Source organism: Megascapheus bottae, chromosome 16, assembly GCF_031878675.1.
Source record: "Megascapheus bottae isolate mThoBot1 chromosome 16, mThoBot2.hap1, whole genome shotgun sequence".
Classification (NCBI taxonomy): Eukaryota; Metazoa; Chordata; class Mammalia; order Rodentia; family Geomyidae; genus Megascapheus; species Megascapheus bottae.
Window position 1 is genome coordinate 12,425,303 of NC_143524.1, and position 18,861 is coordinate 12,444,163.

At 43.6% G+C, this 18,861-nt stretch overlaps 1 protein-coding gene across 2 annotated transcripts; it reads right to left on the reverse strand.

Annotated features, from left to right (window-relative positions):
- Positions 1-12: 12 nt before the first annotated feature.
- On the reverse strand, positions 13-17,414 carry Ddb2 (damage specific DNA binding protein 2). 2 transcript variants are annotated; one of them, XM_090347790.1, is made up of 10 exons: positions 17,183-17,414; positions 15,399-15,562; positions 13,842-14,033; positions 6,605-6,750; positions 5,342-5,441; positions 5,088-5,265; positions 4,623-4,765; positions 931-1,095; positions 752-797; positions 13-469 (listed from the first exon to the last, which is right to left on the reverse strand). In XM_090347790.1, the coding sequence occupies exons 1-10, from the start codon at positions 17,292-17,294 to the stop codon at positions 405-407; spliced, it is 1,311 nt and encodes a 436-aa protein (XP_090203916.1). In that variant the 5' UTR covers positions 17,295-17,414; the 3' UTR covers positions 13-404. The 2 variants fall into 2 exon arrangements, with proteins under 2 accessions (XP_090203916.1, XP_090203917.1); XM_090347791.1 differs by having other exon boundaries at positions 696-797.
- Between the last annotated feature and the right edge of the window lie 1,447 nt (positions 17,415-18,861).

Genomic DNA, 18,861 nt, shown 5'->3' on the forward strand with positions numbered 1-18,861 from the left:
CTGCTCACAAGCTTAGTTAAATGTTTTTATTGGCTGTGTCCATAGTAAGCACAAATGAAAAAACACTCCTTCGTCATTCTGCCACCATACATCAGAAGGGAAAAAAGGTAGCTAGGGATACAGCTCAGCAGGAAAACTAGCTTACATGCACAAGGCCCTCAGTTCTATCCCCAGCAACACAAGGAAAAAAACAAACAGGAGAAAAATGCTTTGGCCCCAGGCTCTAGACAGCAGGGACCCTTAGAGAAGCTGGGTTGCCCTAAGTTTCCAGAGCTAAGAATAGTGATAAGCCAGTGTCCCTGCTCCAACCCCAAGACAGTGGCACTTTTGGCCCATTAACAAACAGCTGCCTCTTCTGAAGAACTTGTTCCCATTTTGGACTCCAGGCTGTGGCTCAACCTTCTTCAGTGTCTCTCTTTTTCTTTCCACGGCCGTACTTCCTTCTGACTCCAGATGAGAATGTGGTAACCTAAAGAGAGCAAGAGCAGCCTGATGCACTTCCATTATCAGTATTAGGGCTTGGGGCTGGCCTAGGAGAGCTAGGTTTTAGTAAGGAAATGGTAGGAGACAAGCACTCACTAGTGTTCACTAAGCATTGTTAGGACCACCATAAAGGGTCAAGGCCAGAATACCTCTATCTCCCAGGCATCTTTATTGGCCCTAGGGTGTATGTGGCAAGGCCAGGTTGAACTCACCCTGCATGAAACTGGGCCAGGCTGGACATTTCTGAGATATACCTGCTTCTACTCACCCATGGCAGAGGCTAATGTGTCCCCCAAGGGGTTGAACTCATTGAGCTGCAAAAATAAGAATACTGGTAAGAAGATGGAGAAGGTATTGGCAGAGACAGAGGACAAATAGGATCAGCTTTAGGTAAAGTAGGTCAAATCCTTGCCTCTTCCCATCACTCTTTGAGGGCCCAAACCTCACCGAAATGATACCAGAATCCTGTGGGTCATAGAGTTGACACATCATCTTCCCTGAGTTTCCATCGAATATATCGATTGTCCTCAGTTCATATGGAGCACAACTTTCGAAATTAGGATCTGGGTATCGGCCCACAACAATGAGGTTGTAACGAGGATGCCAGGTTGCCTAAGAGATGAAGAGGTCGATCACAAGAGTGTAGAGGGTCACAAAAGGTATTCTTTGCCACTAAAATGCCAGCAACTTAGTATTGAAGATAAAATCTACATGAGCTGACTGTGATTGACTCATGTCTATGATGATGGCTATGATGCCAGCTACTTGGGAAATGGGGAGAATCATGGTCCATACTGACTAATGTTAAAAAAAAAAAAAAAGATCTTAACTTAAAAATAGAGTAAAAGCAGCTGGAGGCTTATGGCTCAAGTGGTGGAATACCTTAAAAAGTAAGAACTGGGCGCTGGTGGCTCATGCCTGTAATTCTAGCTACTCAGGACGCTGAGATCTGAGGATCATAGTTGAAAGCCAGCCCGGACACAAAAATCTCCAATTAACCACTAGAAACTAGAAGTGGCACTGTGGCTCAAGAGATAGAGCCAGGGACAGCAACCAGGCCCAGATTTCAAGCCCCATGACAGACAAAAATAAATGAAAATAAATAAATGAAAAAAGCTAGGCGGCTGAGATTTGAGGATCATGGTTCAAAGCCAGTCCAGGAGGAAAGTCCATGAGACTCTTATCTCTTTTTGGTGAATACGCCAGAAATGGAGCTATGGCTCAAGTGGTACTACATCCAAGCCCTGAGTTTGAGCCCTAGGGCCTGTGCACACATACTCACATACTTCTATCTCTTTATAAGGATGGTGCTAATCTTGTAAGGGTCATGTCCTCATGACCACATCTAAACCCAATAACTTCCTAAAATCTTACATCAAATATCATCATATTGAGAATTAAGGCTTCAACACGAAAAGTTTTGGGAGGGACATAATTCACTCTGTAACTTGCATCTCCAGGAACTGTAGAAATCTGAACTGCTCAGTATCTTCCAGGAAAAGATACCTTTAAACGCTTTGGAATATAGGAAGTAAGGCTAGTAGACTTCTAGGTCAAGGTTGAGCTTTCAAAGGTCCAACAAGTTCCCTTTTCTTTTTTTTTTTTTTTTTTTGCCAGTTCTGGGCCATGAACTCGGCTGAGCACTGTCCTTGGGCTTTCTCAAGGCTAGAGCTCTACCACTTGAGCCACAGCACCACTTCCGGCTTTTTTCTATGTATGTAGTACCAAGGAATCGAACCCAGGTCCTCACGTGTGCTAGGCAAGCACTCTACCACTAGGCTAAACTCCTGGCCCCCTTTTCGTTTTTGAAGCCTTAAAAAGTTGAGGATGGGGGCCAGGAATTTGGCCTCGTGGTAGAGTGCTTGCCTCGCACGCATAAAGATTCGATTCCTTGGTACCACATACATACAAAAAGCTGGAAGTGGTGCTGTGGCTCAAGTGGTATAGCTCTAGCCTTGAGAAAGCCCAAGGACAGTGCTCAGAACCTGAGTTCAAGCCCCAGGACTGGCAAAAAAAAAAAAAAAAAGTAGAGGATGGCTCATACCTTTAATCCTAGCTACTCAGAAGGCTGAGATCTGAGGATCTGGGTTCAAAGCCAGCCCAGGCAGGAAAGTGTATGAGATTGAGATTATCATCTTCAAGAAACTACTCAAAAATATCAGAAGTGGAGCTGAGGCTCAAGTGGTAGAATGCTATAGCCTTGAGCAAAAGAAGCTCAGGGACAGTACTTAGGCCCTGAGTTTAAACCCAGGACCTGCACAAAACACACACACACACACACACACACACACACACACACACACACACACACACTCGTACACACAGTTTCAGTGGTACAGTGTCTCCCTAGCAAGCAAAAAGCTGAGGTTTTTTGACTTTTATTAACATTGATTTTTTTTTACATCATATTTCAAATGTCACATTTAACAAATAAGTACTGAAGAATGGGATCTCTATATGCAATCATTGGCACATTAAGAACAGAATTAAAATTGAACTTAGAGTTTGTATCTCATAGATACATATCAATCTATACAATAAGTTTTTTCTATTTTTGAGATAATAATTCATTTTATACAGAAAGATTCTCCTGCCTCAGCCACTTGAGTGTTGGGATTACAGATGACACCTCCACTATCCTGCTTCAGAGAATTTTAAAGCAAGAATGAACATAACTAACAAGAAGGTAGAAACTGGGTGAGTTTTGCCAATGACCATCACTGGCAAATTTCTGGTCAGTTTCTATGGCATCCAAGTCCTCAAAAGACCTAGAAAAAGCCTAGCGCAGTGGCTCATGCCTGTAATCCTAGCTACTCAAGAATCTAAGATCGTGGTTCAGAGCTGGCCTGGGCACTAAAGTCAGCGAGACTCTTATCTCCAATTAATCACCAGAAAACTGGAAGTGGTGCTGTGGCTCAAGGGGAAGGGTGGTAGCTGAAAAACTCAGAGACAGTGCCCAAGCCCAGAGTTCAAGTTCCATGACAAAAAAAAAAAAAAAAAAAGGCAGACAAGAATGCAAAGCCCCGAGTTTAAGCTCCAGTACTGGCATATGCGTGCACATGTGCACACAGGTGCGTGTGCACGTGCTCGCGCGTGCACGCGTGCACACACACACACACACACACACAATTTTTTAAAAGGAAAAGGAAATGGTATATGCAGTGGTATGGAATAAGTCACTAAAACAATAACAACAACAGCAGCAAGTAGAAGTTGGTCTAGATGATATACAATGAGGTAGATGTGAACAAATAGATTAGCAAGAATAGCAACTGGTGAAGAAGTCTTGATATTATTTAGTGTTGGGTTTGATTTGAGGTACACGGGATACTAAGTCATCTCTTACTAAGTACTCACCATGTGCTAGGTATGGTGCCAAGTGCTTTAAGTGTACTGATTCCTCCTCACAACAACCCTATCAGTTACATACTATTATTCCCTTTTTACAGACGAAACGGAGATCCAAATTGGGAAAGTAAGGGACTTATTTCTATTATTAGAAGCCACCTAAACCTGTAAGACAAACTTAGAATGTGAAGGTTAATTTTTGGATCATCTGCACACCAGGAAACTGAAACAATGTGTATAACAGAGAGCCATAGAAAATGCCTATAGTGAGATCAGCAAAATAGCTTATCAGAGAGACAGAGTATTTTTAAGAAAATTCAAGAAGCTGGGCACCCACAGCTATAATCATAGCTACTCAGGAGGCTTAGATCTAAGGAATCCTAGTTTGATGCCAGCCTGGGAAGACAAATCCATGAAACTCATATTATCTTCAATTAATCAGAAAAAACAAAAACAAAAAAACAAACCCCCAAAACCTGGAACTGGAGACATGACTCTTATGAAAGAGTACCAGCTGTGAATGAACAAAAAGCTGAGCAAACATGAGACCTGGAGTTCAATCTTCAGTACCAGTACCAAAAACAGGAAAAGAAAAAAAGAGAAAGCTTAACAAATGAAACTGAAGAAGTGGGATGAAAGAACAGAGAAAGCCAAAGGGTTACCAGACTGCTGCTTTGTGTCTGGACAAGAAGAGATTAGGAATAACTGCAGGCCGGCCATGTGTGCCCCTTTCTGCTCCTTGGGCAGTCCTGGTTGGTCCCCATGACATACCTCCCCCTTCCTTCACTCACCTTGATTGGTGTGAGGTGCTGGAAGTGACGGTGAGGGTGAGGGATCCGGTTAATTGGGTTGTCCCACTGGGAGGCTGAGTAAACCCGGACCTCATTCTTCTGATCAGTTGTTAGGAGGCGGGATCCATCAGAGCTGAAATAAGCTGAAAAAATGAAAAGCCCCTTAAGCTAAAAATTTCCCAAAGCCTCTGCTGTTTTGGCCTTTAGAAGCCTTTCCAAGTAGGGGCACCCTCCCTTCCATTCCTCTTTAGACAGAAGTGGAAAGGAAGAGAAAATCTGGAAACATTCTAAAAATTCACCAGGGAAAGAAGAAACTAAAGCCAGAAAGATTTCCCAGCCATCATCTTGACAGATGCTCTTGGGGGATAACTGTTTGATCTAATAGCTTCCAAACTTTCAGGAAAAACTGAAAGAGTGGTAAAACGAGAAGGGATCGCAAGAAAGATGAGGTTTAGGATGTCACACCTGAGTTGACAGGATGTTTATGCAGCAGGGAGTAGAGGTAGCTGTTTTTCCCTTTAACCTGGCGCAGGTCCCAGATTTTCACTGTTTGATCTACAGAGGCGGTGGCCAGTAACCAATCACAACAGGGGTTCAGAGACACATGGGTCACTTTCTTTTTGTGCATTCTGAGATTCCAAAGCTGTGGAAAAGAGGCTCATTCAGATGAGAACACAAAACCAAGGGAGGGAATAGAGGACCCAGACCTTAGTACCTACCTCCTTGCCATCTGTGTTCAGCAGGATCACATTTCCCACATTGTCTCCTGTGACTACTATTCGGCTTTTGGTAGACACATCCAGGCTGCAAAACCAAATGCTAGAGAAAGAGACTACGCTGTAAGACTCTCAGGACTAGGCTGGGCCCATTTATTCACTGTTGAAGCTCCAACCTAATCCTCAATAGGCATTCAATAAATATTGCTGAATGAATAATTGTCCCACTATGGATTTCTATGGAGCACCCAGACTTGTTTATTATGTGCCCAGTTACTGCTTAGCCAGCATCCTCAGCTAGTAAGAGTAGCTAAACCTCAGATTCACAAGGCAAGTCCTAAAGCTAGCTTGTTCCATATAGCGCAGGTTCTGAGGAAACATTGTTTGCTGTTAACTTACCAGTCACTCTACCCTTTGAGCCAAAGAAGATGACAAACCAAACAGGAAATGTTCAGCTCCGTGGCTTACAGCTAGCTAGAGAGGAATGTCTGCCCCCTTCTGAGCATGTAGGGAAGAGCAAATAGAAGCCAGCTGTTCTTTCCACTAGAAAACTACTTGAGGATGCCTCATAGATGCAAATCTACAGCCAGAAGAGCTCTGAGTCACAGTGTTTCTCTGAAACTCTCAACATCTTGCTGCACTGCCTTACGTTCCTGGATGTAAGGAGGAGGCTGCTAGGGAGAAGGAACTTGGAGCCGAGTTCATCCAGTCATTGGTCTTGATCGCTCCTGTGTTTCTCACCCCTGTGGGATAGCCTAGGATAATATTCAATGCTAGTTAGATCTCATACCCACATTCATTTCTTGGAAGCAGTAAAGTTGTGTCTCTGGCTAGAAATAAAAGTGATTTCTATTTTATAATTTCTCTAGTCAGTTTCTCTTAGGAGAAGGTTCTATTAATTTAAGCTTCAAGTAATTATAGCATAATAAATGAACGGCATTAAAACTTCAGTTCTTAGCTCCTGCTTCACTCTTTATGCGGCTTTCTGGACCAATACCCTATTGGCTTGGCTTGTAAGAGTCAAAGTCAAGTTTAGTATAGGTATGCCTTAAAGAAGGGGATGAAGTCCTTTCCTGAGAAGGGCCAAGGCTTCCCAAAGTAGTAATCCACCTAGACCAAAATCAGGGCGCCAAAGAGTTTCAGGAAGAGAGGAAGGGGTGAAAAGTGGCTAATATTTTTCCTTTCTTCCCTGCGCCATGTCTGAGTAGAAAAAACAGGATCCAGATGCTCTTACCAGAACTACACCTTACTAGTTAAACTACTCACTTGCAGGTGTCTGAGCAAGTAAAAATTCGGAGAGTGTTGCCTTCAAAGTCTTGTAGCTTAGTTGTTCCCTCTATTGAGGAGGCAAAAAACTGGTTGGTATTAAGAAGGTTAAACTTCAGCCCCGTGATGCTTCCTCCAGCTCCAATCTAACACAAGGAAGGAAAAAGCCAGTAAGTGACTATGGATCAAAAAGTGTAGACCAATCCTGAGTATACATAATATGCCAACAGAAAGGCCAGTTAGTCAGCACCAGGGCTATGTCAGCTTAGACACCTATCCCTAGGATACTTTCCATAGAGTTCTTCATTTATTTTTATTGTTATTATAAAGGCAATGTACAGAGGGGTTAGTTTATAAATCAGGTAATGAGTACATTTCTTTTTGGACAATTTTGTCCCTTTGGTGCACTTCTATTTTTTTTTTTTTTGCAAGTCCTGGGCTTAAGCTAAGGGCCTGAGCACTATCCTTGGACTTTCTCAGTTCTAGAGCTCTACTACTTTGAGCCTCAGCACCACTTCCGGCTTTTTGCTATGTATGTGTGGTACCGAGGAATTGAACCCGGGTCTTCATGCATGCCAGACAAGCACTCTACCACTAGGCCAAACTCCCGGCCCCTGCACTTCTATTTTTAAGGCATTATTTTACTTTTATATTTTAAATTACGATACAGTAAGTATGACTGTGCTTGGTATTAAAGCTTTATGGATTTTAGCATATGAGTATCTTTGAATAACCCCTATGAGGATGAAGAACAGTTTTCTGCCTCCATAAAATTCCCTCATTCTTTCCCACTGGATCATGTCTTCCACTTAGCCAAATACCCCTGGCAACTAATAATCTAGTCTATATCACGATGGTGCTGCATTTATGACAAATCATCTGCACTCTTCAGAAAAGCTTCAGCATAGAACAAACATGTGGGTTAGAAGGGCAGGAAACAGATCTGCATTCTTTCCTATTCTTCAATATATTCTAGCAATGATAATAAAAAATTATTATGAGAGGGTTTGGGGTATAACTAGTGATAGAGCACTTACCTAGCATGCAGGAAGGCCTAGGTTTAATTCCTAATACCACAAAAAAGTAGTAAGAGCTTATTAAATAATATATAATAAATTATCCCTACCTATTATATATCCCTACCTTATCTATATCAGCTACTGGTGTTTGTTTTATATGGATATGGGGGCTTAAACTCTAGATCTTGAGGACTCTTAGATTTTTTTGTTTGTGGCTGGTACTCTACCACTTGAGCCATGCCTCCAGTCCTGGTTCTGGAAATAAAGAGATGAGATCTCAGATTTTTCTGCTTGGCTGTCTCTGAACCAAAATCCTCAGACCTCCGCCTCCTGAGAAGCTAGGATTATAAGAATGAGCCACAGGTTCCTGGCTCTAGGCACTGTTTTAAAAACTTTACAATTTTAAGAGACCCTTTTCTATTTATCTTGTGCTAATGCTACCCTGCACCTAGACTCAAACAAGATCTTCTACACAACACTTACATACTAACTGGCATATCCAATTGTTCTATAAACATTCTAACCAGCACCCCGTTTGCCAAACCTTTGCTGCTAGTAAGACAACGTCTTGTTCCCACCAGTTGATCAGGCTTTATTATTCTGTGTAGAATACCAACACTGCCCTCCTATTTCCAATCCCCTCCTTACCCTGCTTGGGTGCTGGCTCTGTTGCTGAACTACCACTCTGACCTGGCCTGTACTGCAACTCAATATGTAAATGTCTCTCTTGAGACAGACCTTCATAGGATTCTCCACCACATTAATACATTAATAAATGTATAGTTCCATTTCCAGCCTTGATAATGGCTCTCCTGCCTTAAAAAACTAGAAAAGAGTAACTCTTCTTGAATCTCCTCTCCATATAAAGTACTTGCTATTTTCTTTCACTGCTTTTCTTCAAATAAGCTTTCTCTTATTTAAAAAAAATAATCTAGGAAAGTGAACAAAATGTATGAAGTCAGTTTCCAGAGTCTAGACAATGAGACACACAAGACAGGGAAAAGAATGGGGTACGAGCTGGGAGCTGGTGGTTTATACGTATAATCCGAGCACCCAGGACACTGAGATCTGAAGACTGCAGTTTAAAGCCAGCCTAGACAGGAAATTCTGTGACACTCGTATCTCCAATTAACACTAGAAAACAGGATGTGGAGCTGTGGCTCAAGGTGGCAGAGACTGGCTTTGTGCACAAAAGCTAAGGGACAGTGTCTAGGCCCTGAGTTCAAGTCACATGACAGACAAAAAAAGGAGGGGGTTAGGTTGGCAACTACTCGAGGTAAAAACTTAAAGGGAGTATCCAGACAGGCACAAAGAACTATAAGCAACTAGTTTCACTCAGCTGAGCAGATACTGCCAAAATGGCAGAATTCTCAGGAGAAACTCAGAAGACTTTCCAGAGATGATCTAGCATTTGGCTGTGTGTGTGTGTGTGTGTGTGTATGTGTGGGTGTGTGTGTTTATATTTATATTTGTATAAACATATATAACTATATGTGGAGAAACTACCCAGGCTGAAGGAAATAAAAACATCAGAAGCTAGTTAGAGAAATCCTCAGCACAATCTGGATTCTTATCATCCAGAATGATACACAAGGAATCCATCCTTACAAAAATACCCCCAGGTAGTGGGGCTGATTTAAACCTACAACTTAGGCTACAAAGAGGTGGGAAGAAAAAGAATGAGGGAGTGGGGGAGGAGGAAGGCAGAGGAGGAGAAGGAGGACAAGGAGGACAAGGAGGAGGAGGAGGACAAGGAGGAGGAGGAGGACAAGGAGGAGGAGGAGGAAAAGGAGGAGGAGGAGAAGGAGGAAGAGGAGGAGAAAAAAAAACTATCTGAAAATGAAAGCTGGTAGCTCACATCTGTAATCCTACTCAGGAGGCTGAAGACTGAGGTTCAAAACCAGCCTGGTCAGAAAAGTCTGTGAAACTCTCTTCTCCAATTAACCACCAGAAAAATGGAAGTGGAGTTGAAGCTCAAAGTGGTACAGCACTAGCCTTGAGTAAAAAACTCAAGGACAGAAGCCAGACCCTGAGTTCAAGCCCCACAACCAACAACAACAAAAAAAATCTGGCCAGGGGCAGTGGCTCAATACTGTAATCCTAGCTACCCAGGAGGCTGAGATCCGAGGACCAAGGTTCAAAGCCAGCCTGAGCCCAAAAGGACCTGAGACTCTTATCTCCAATTAACCTCTAGAAAACGGGAAGTGGGGCTTGACTCCAGGGTAGAGTGGTAGCCTTGAGCTGAAGAGCTCAGGGACAGCATCCAGGCCGAGTACAAGCCCCATGACTCACACAGACACAAAAAAAGAGTCTCATAGAGTTTAGTACCCAGGCTGACTTTGAACTCAACCTCCTGAGTAGCTAAGCTAGGATTATAGGCGTTAGCCACTGGCACCCAGCTGTCATCTACACTTTTTTTTTTCTCCAGAAAACATTAACAAAGAGAATGTTCTCCATATTGTTTCATGGTTAGCATTACTCAGACCACCAAAACTGAAGACATTAAAAAAAGAAACAAACAATTATGGGATGTTTTTAAATGGTCTTCTTCTGGTATTGGATGATTAAACTAAAATATTTGACATAACTAAACCAGGAAAGATTCTACAGCAAAGTATTTATATAGCAACACTGGCAATAGAATGAGTATGTGTAATGGTGTATACATATATAGACCAGTGCTGGGAATAGGGATTTGGGATCAGTTTATATTTTATTCTTTATAATCTTTTCTCCCTCTCACCCTACCTCTCTCTCCGTCCCCACTCCCTTTTTGGTTTGAGATAGGATGTCTTAATACATAGCCCAGGCTGGCCTTGATTTTGCAGTCTCTTTGCCTCAGCTTCTGGAGTGCTAGTATAATGGATGTATACTATCAGCTCTTACTTATACTTTTTTTTTTTTTTTTGCCAGTCCTGGGCTTGAGCTCAAGGCCTGAGCACTATCCTTGGACTTTCTCAAGACTAGAGCTCTCCACTTGAGCCTCAGCACCACTTCCGGCTTTTTGCTATGTATGTGGTGCCGAGGAGTTGAACCTGGGTCTTCATGCATGCTAGGCAAGCCCTCTACCACTAGGCCAAATTCCCGGCCCTCTTACTTATACTTTTATCACTTATACTTACTTTTCAATTTGAATGATGAATAGACATCGCGCATGAATACACTAACCCTACCTTCATTTTTTTTGCCAGTCCTAGGGCTTGAACTCAAGGCCTGAGCACTGTCCTTGGCTTTCTCAAAGCTAGTAGTCTGCCATTTGAGCCACAACACCACTTCTGGCTTTTTCTATATATGTAGTACCGATGAATCAAACCCGGGTCTTCCTACATGCTAGGCAAGCACTCTACCGCTAGGCCAAACGCCCTGCCCCTACCTTCATTTTTATAATACATATTTCTCAATCAAGAGGCCTGAAAAATGTCAAGATAGGAGCCAAGGTCAGATGAATAAAGAAGTAACAAAACTTTGCACTACTGCTCCACTAGTTACTGATCTTAAATCAGCTTCCTGCTATCAACATCAAGGAGTAAAATAAAGTTCTTCTCAAACTATCATACCTTCCTCTGCTCTATGCTAACTCCTTGCAATCACAAAATCCCAATGCACAAACCAATCACCATGATGGTGTAAGGAAATTTTAGTTGCATGCATATTTTAGTAAAGGGTGATACAGGGAATCAGGGATATAGTTCAATGGTAGAGTATGCAAAGCCCTCACACATAAGTTTGGTTTGATCTCCAGCAAAACGTAGGAATGCGAAAACACACACACAGGGCTGGGATGTAGCTCAGTGGCAAGGTGCTTGCCTAGCATGTGCAATGTCCTTGGTTCGATCCCCAGTACCAAAAAACAAAAACGTACACAGAGTGCACATGCTCACCCTCTCTCGAGCATTTGTACATGTGTGTGCACACACACAAAATGTTGCATAACAAAAGTGGCCTCAGTATGGCACAAATTCAAAATAATTTTCATTCTTTAAAAGTCATGAGGGCTGGGAACTGGTGGCTCATGCCTGTAATCCTAGCTGAGCCTAGCTGAGATCTGAGGATCATGGTTCAATGCCAGCCTGGGCAGGAAAGTCAATGAGATTCTTTTTTTTTTTTTTGTCAGTTGTGGGACTTGAACCTGGGGTCTAGGTGCTGTCCCTGAACTTTTTAAAGGCTCAAGGCTAAAGAGGTTCTACCACTTGAGCAACAGTCCCACTTCCCATGAGATTCTTATCTCCAATGAACTACTAAGAACAACCGGAAGTGGTGCTGTGGCACAAGTGGTAGAATGCTATCCTTGAGCAGAGGCTGAGGGACAGTTCCCATTCCCTGAGTTCAAGCCCCAGAAGTGGCAAAGAAAAAAAAAAAAGAAGCTCTGTCATCCTTAGAATAAACTTATCACTTTCAGGAAAAAAAATTTTTACTCACAAGTCCTAGATTCCTAGGAAAAAAAATCTCTTTTTGTCTGAGGAGCTTTGTGTTCAAACTCAAATTTAAAGCTCCCCTTATTTCCTGCCTTGTCAGAGGGCAGGAGACCCACGAAGTTCTGTGCTCTGCACTCTTCTAGCTGTCTTCCCTCTGGTTTCCAGAACTTATTTCCTTAAACATCCATCTCATCCTTTGCATCAACACACAATGTCTTTCCTGTTTCTCTCTTCATTTACTTTACTATTTCCTTTTCTTACTCATCTTTGAAACTTCTCCTTCAATTAAATTCATAAGGATTTTTTTTCTTTTTCATAGTCTGGAGCATTTAGCAACTGCATTGTTAGTTTTCTTGTATGCATACATACAATTTCCAAGCTATATTTCACAGCCCTCATTCTTTCAAAGAATATAAAGTACCCAGCAGTAAACATATCTTTAAAAAGTCAGAATGACCCAGGCACTGGTGGCTCACGCCTGTAATCCTAGATACTCAACTGAGATCTGAGAAGCACGGTTTGAAGCCAGTCTGGCTGAAAAGTCCGTAAGATTCTTTATCTTCAATTAACCACTCCACAAAAAAGCTAGAAGTAGAATTGGGGCTCAAGTAGTAGAACACTACTAGCCTTGAATACAAAAGTTCAGGGACAGCAACCAAACCATGAGTTCAAGCTCCAGTACTCACATACAAAAAAAGAATAAGCTGGGTACTGGTGGCTCACACCTCTAATTCTGAGTTCTATCCCCAGTACTGGTGGGGAGAAAAAGAAAGAAGAGTAAGGTAGGGGAAGAAGGTGAAGAAATGAATGAAGGAAAGAGAGAAGGGTGTGGAGGGGAGGAGGAAAGGACGATGGGTGGGCGGGCGGGCAGGAAGGCATTAGTTGGTGTATCTAAAGCAAAGGGCTGTGGTTTGGATATTAAGTAGCCCTCCAAAAAGTTCTTGTGTTGAAGGGTTTAGTTCCAGCTATCACTAGTGAGGTGGTGATCTATACTGAGAGGTGACTATAGGAGAGAACTAACTTCACCAATCAACTCTGAGTATATACTATTCAGGCTGGTAGGAGGCAGGACTTGGTTGGAGGATGAAGGCCCAGGCACATGTCTCTGAGGGGTATATCATCCCCTGGCCCCTACCTGTCTCTCTCTGCTACCAGGCTGCCATGAGCTGAGCAACTCTGCTCCAATAGTTTCCAAACATAATATACTGTCTCAACACAGGCCCAGAAATAATAAAACTAGACAGGCACAGAATGAAATCGAAAAATAAAAGAAATCCTTCCTCCTTTAAATTGTTTCTCCCAAGTACCTGTTTCAATTATGAAAGCTTGATTAACAAGGGAAGAAAAAAAGCCCAGAAGATCTCAGAGTTAAGAAGAGGCTTAGACTAAGTGATCATAATATTTCAAGAGCAGGCATTCAGTAAATATCTGAGTATTAGCTAGGTGCTGGTGGCTCACGCCTGTAATCCTAGCTACTCAGGAAGCTAGACCTGAGGATCATGATTCAAAGCCTGCCTGAGCACCAAAGTCTATGAGACTCACCTCCAGTTAAACACTGTAAAACTGGAAGTAGCACTGTAGCTCAAAGTGGCAGGGTGGTATCCTGAGCTGAAGAGCTCAGGGACAACACCCAGGCACAGAGTTCAAGCCCCATGATCATCCAAAAAATAAATGAGTATCATTGCCATTTGAAATGTTTGAAAATGTCCAGTTTTGATCCCTAACTGGATAATGTCTACATTGCACCCATTCACTCAACAAGCACTTCTTTAGCACTATCATCCTGCACCAGAAACTGCTTACCCCTTTAATAAAGGTGGGTTTGTCCTTTATGCCAAAGTTCCAGAGCATGATATCTCCTCCTTTGGAGCCTGCAGCCAGGGTGCTGGGATGAGTCGGGTGCCATGCCAAGGATGTAACCCTCCTATCAAAGGGGGCAGCTTTATGGAATATCTGGTAAGAAGCCAGAGAATGCAAAAAGGATTTCTGAAGACTCTGCCACAGAGAAAAAAAAAGAACTAAGTTGAAATAGTTACATTAAAACTCAAGTTCTATTTTAAAAAAAGCCAACAACAAAACAAATCTCAAGTCCTAGCCTGAAGATCAGTGCCAAGAATCCTAGCTATTCAAGAGACTGAGATCCAGAGGATTATAGTGCAAAACTGGGCAGAAAAATCCCATGAAACTCAGTCACCAAAATAACCACCAAAAACTAAGATTAGAAGCTGGGTATCAGAGGTTCACACATGTAATCCTAGATACTCAGGAAACTGAGATCTGAGGATAGTAGTTCAAAGCCAGCAAGGGCAAGAAAGTCCATGAAATTCTTTTTTTTTTTTTTTCGGTTGGTCCTGGGGCTTGAATTCTGGGCCTGGGTACTGTCCCTGAGCTCTTCAGCTTAAGGCTGACAGTCAACCACTTGAGCCATAGTACCACTTCCAGTTTTCTGGTGGTTAATTGGAGATAAGAGTCTCAAGGACTTTAATGTCTGGGCTGGCTTTGAACTGCAGTCCTCAGATCTCAGCCTCCTAAGTATCTAGGATTACAGGCATGAGCCACTGGTGCCCAACTACATCTGATTCTTCTTCTTCTTCTTCTTTTTCTTTTTGCCAGTCTTGGGGCTTGAACTCAGGGCCTCAGCACTGTCCTCGGGCTTGCTTAAGGCTAAAGCTCTACCACTTTAGTTACAGAACCACTTCTGGCTTTTTCTATGTATGTGGTACCAAGGAATCAAGTGCCGCTAGGCAAGCACTCTTACCACTAGGCCAAACTCCTGGCTCCTCCATGAAATTCTTATCTCCAATAAATGATCAAAAACCCAGAGTGGAACTGTGGCTCAAAGGGTAGAACATAAAAGCATCTAGGCCCTGAGTTCAAGCCCCAGGACCAGCAACCCCTCCTCTCTCCCCAAAAAGCCAGGTTAGAGACGAGGCTCAAGTGGTAGAACATCAGCTGTGAGTTGAATGAGAGCTAGAGTCCATGCATTCAAACCCCAGTACCACCAAAATAAGTACATAAATAAAACTCAAATCATTAATAAACTGTCAATCTCTGGTTCCTTCACAGATGAACCTTAGAGCCAAGTCCTTCTATCACAGGAAAGCTACCTAGAGTTGTGCGTGAAGTATCTACTATATACATGAATTAATTTGGCAAGCAAGGGGGTAGTGCATTCCTTCAGTAAAAAAATGTTTCTCCCTGGCTGAGTGCCCAGGAGGCCAGTCACATGATTGAAGTGATCCGATCACTCCGCCAACTTGTTGAACCAACCTATCATCTATCTTCAGAGCACCAAATAGTTGAAAAACCTTACAATAGTTGAAACCATACTTTCCAATACTTCAATAAGGAACTGCTCACCTGCTGTAGTGGTAGCCAGGCAGCTTCATCCAACCTATACTGGTAGAGGTCCCTGACAATGCTGCTGCAGGAGGATGAGACTTGCAGGCTGCTGCATGATGGAGGGACCTGCAGGCTGGCCAAACCTTCCCAAAGGCAGTCTGACTCACATCTCTTGTTACAACCTGCCAAGAAGAACAGACACATATTTTCCTCTCCAATCTCAGAAAAGTCTTCAGCTAAAATCCCAGCCTTGCTGTTTCATTCAGCAGAGCCCATCTGTCTCATCACTTGCTAAAGCCTTTCCATGATCTGTTTAGTCTCATTCAGCACAAGAAAGATATGAGTACAGATTCTTCCCTTCCCCAAAATATTCCCCCCAAGAATGATATTGCAGTATTCCTGAAAGCTGAGCCAAAGAAATAAACAAGAAGAAAGAAGAACAATGAAGATGTTCCAGTGTGAGATAGAAAACTGGAGTTGGAAGACAGTTTTAAAATCACACAAAATACACAATAAGATTTTAGGGCAGCAGAGTACAATTGTTTAAGAAAAAAAGTATGTTTAAATCCTATATTAAAATAATCTAGCAGTAGGGTGTCAGGGTATAATCCCAGTACTGGAGAGGCTGAGGAAGGAGGAACACCGGAGCTTTAAAAATAATCTGGGGTACTCAGCAAGGCATTGTCCAAAACAAAAAAAGCTGGGCACCTGTGGCTAGTCTGTAATCCTAGCTACTCAGGAGGCTGAGATCTGAGTATTATGATTAGAAACCAGTTCCAGCAAGAAAAGTCTGTGAGACTGCTACAACCCCCCTTCACCCCAAAAAAGCTAGAAGTGGAGCTATGGGTCAAAAGGTTGATTGTTAGCCTAGAGTTAAAAAGTTAAGGGTCAGTGCCCAGGATTGGAGTTCACACCCTAGTATCAGCTCAAAAATAATAATGATAAAATAAAAAATAATAAAATACAAAATGTACTGGAACCCAATCTTCAGGATCATTTTTTTTGACCATCAATTCTTCTCATGCATTAAAAAATCCACTGCACCCCAACTCCTGTAACAGCCTCAAGTTCAAGTATTGAACGAGTTAAGAGGGACAGGGAGAAACTGGAATCCTCGCATCTGAAACCACCAAGGACAAACAGCTAACAATCCACCTTGTGGGTATGTAGCATCCGCGTGGTCAGTAAAGGTAAGTTACTTCAAGCTGTGTAGGAGCGAAAGAAAAATAAAAAATCCTGAGGCAATCCTAGCTATACAAGAGGCTGAGATCTGAGAATCTGGTAGTACCCTTGTGGTCACATTATTTCAATGTGTGTAGGAGTGAAAGAGGAAAAAAAAAATCCGGAGGCAACTAGCCACTTAGAAGGCAGAGATCTGAGAATGGTGCGAAGCCAGCCTGGGCAAGAAAACCTCCAATTAACTAGGGGGAAGAAAATGCCACAAGTGGAGTTGGGGGTCAAGTGGTAGAGCACTCGCCTTGAGGGCAAAAAGCTCAGGGCCATCGCCCAGGTTTTGAGTTCGAGACCCAGAACCCCCCCCCCACACACACACAAGCAACATACAAACGTTTTCTGGGACGAACGAGGTGAGGAGAGGCCGGGCTCTGCCCACAGGCTTCTGGTCACCTGGGACGGGAGTGGAGAACCCTACACTCAGGTGCTGAAGTGGACCAAACAGAGAGCCTGTGGGCACGGGCGACCGGGAAGTGGGCTCACCACCCCATTTCCGGGCCGCGGCGCGTGCACCCCAATGGCGGGAACCCGCGGTAACGCGGCCGACACGTGATAACGCGGCGCAGTACCCGGGCCTTTCACGCGGAGCTTCTTGGCCTCGGGCTCCCGCTCCAGACTTCTGCTATCCAGGCATACGATCTCCGAGGTCTTCTGTGTGTCTGGGCGTTTCTTGGACGCCATGGCCTACTCGGGTGCGAAGGAGCTGCTAACGTCTCACGCCGGTTCCAAGCGTCAGCGGAGAGAACAGGCGGGAACTCTCACCACCACACGCAGCGCGCAGCGAAGCCAACTTCCCGCCAAACACGCTCAGAGCGGCGCTGGGGCCCCGCCCCTTCAGCCGGGGCCCCGCCCCTTCCTGGTGAGCGGGGCGTGCGGGGGCGGGACGTGCAAAAGACGTGACGCGCGTGGGGGGCGGGGCCGCCCGCGCTGCCGCCGCCGCCGCCGCCGCCGCGCGAAGCTGCGAAGTGTTCGTTTTGGTTTGTTGTTGTTTACCCCACGGGGAGGCCTAGATTGTCCCCGACTTACTGCGCCGGTCATGACAAAAGCTGTCCTCACGAAGGCGAAGAGATGAAGGTTGTCCAAACGCCGAGGGTGGCCAGACCGTTCTCCATTTCAGCATCTGCTTCGGTTTTGCCTCCCCCTTCCTCTCACATCGTAGACGTGGGGTGGGGGTGGGGGTGGTGTTTTAATTTTGTGCAGGTATCAGGGCTGGAACTCAGGAAGTCGCGCTTGCTCAGCCTTCTTTGCTCATGGCTGGCGTCTAGCAGTTGAACTACACCTCCAGTTCTGCTGTTTCTTTTCCTTTTTTGCCAGTCCTGGGACTTGAACTCAGGACCTGAGCACTGTCCTTGGGCTTTCCTCAAGGCCAGCGCTCCACCGCTTGAGCCACAGCACTACTTCCGGCTTTTTTTCAGTGTATGTGGTACCGAGGAATCGAACCCAGAGTGTTGTGCATGCTAGGCAAGCACTGGACCACTAGGCCAAACTCCTGGTCCCCCAGTTCTGCTTTTTATGTGTTTATTATTTTTTTTCTTCTGGTTAATTGGAGCTGGAGTTTTTACAGGCTTTCTGCCCAGTCGGGTTTTGAATTGAGACCCTCCAGGCCTCATCCTCCTGACTACCTAGGATTACAGATGTGAAGCCAATCATGTTGAGCGGCTAAGTTTTCTTTAAGACATTGGTAGAGAAGCCCATGGTGTGGTGGCTGCCTGTCAAGGCAGCCTCAGGAGGCAGAAGCAACAGGATCATGAATTTTAGGCCCCTCTGGGCTCAAAAGACTATGAAACGAATTTTGATAATAAGTTCTTTTTATGCTAATCGCAAAACATAATTGTAGATAATGTACTGTATATTTTTTAGAAGAATTTTTAATGTTTTCACCATTAGGAACTGATATTTCAGGAGATGCACTTAACTTAAACAGTACACAATAGGTATGGTACATATATGAAAACATCAGATGATGCCCCATAAGTTTGTATAGTTTTTATGTTTTTATATGTCAGTTAGATTTTTTAAATATTTTATATACTTTAAGTAATAAATTTAAGTTGGTTTCTCAGCAACTTGGTAGGCAGTGTTTGAGGCCAGACTGGCATGGGAAAGGAAACATGAAGAGAAAGAAGGGTTACAGAAGAGGGACACTGTAAGTTAGCTGGGATAAGGAAAGGATCAAATCAAAGTTCTTCCAAAGAAGGTAACATTTAAGATGAATCTGGAGAGATTGAGTTAGGTAGATGTGGACAGC

Coding starts and splice junctions, on each gene's coding strand:
- Ddb2 (XM_090347790.1), bottom strand. CDS start 17,294: ATGGCGTCCAAGAAACGCCCAGACACACAGAAGACCTCGGAGATCGTA. Junction 4,766..5,087: donor TAAACATCCTGTCAACTCAG/GTGTGACATCCT, acceptor TCATTTTTTCAG/CTTATTTCAGCTCTGATGGA. Junction 470..751: donor CACATTAGCCTCTGCCATGG/GTGAGTAGAAGC, acceptor TGCTCTCTTTAG/GTTACCACATTCTCATCTGG.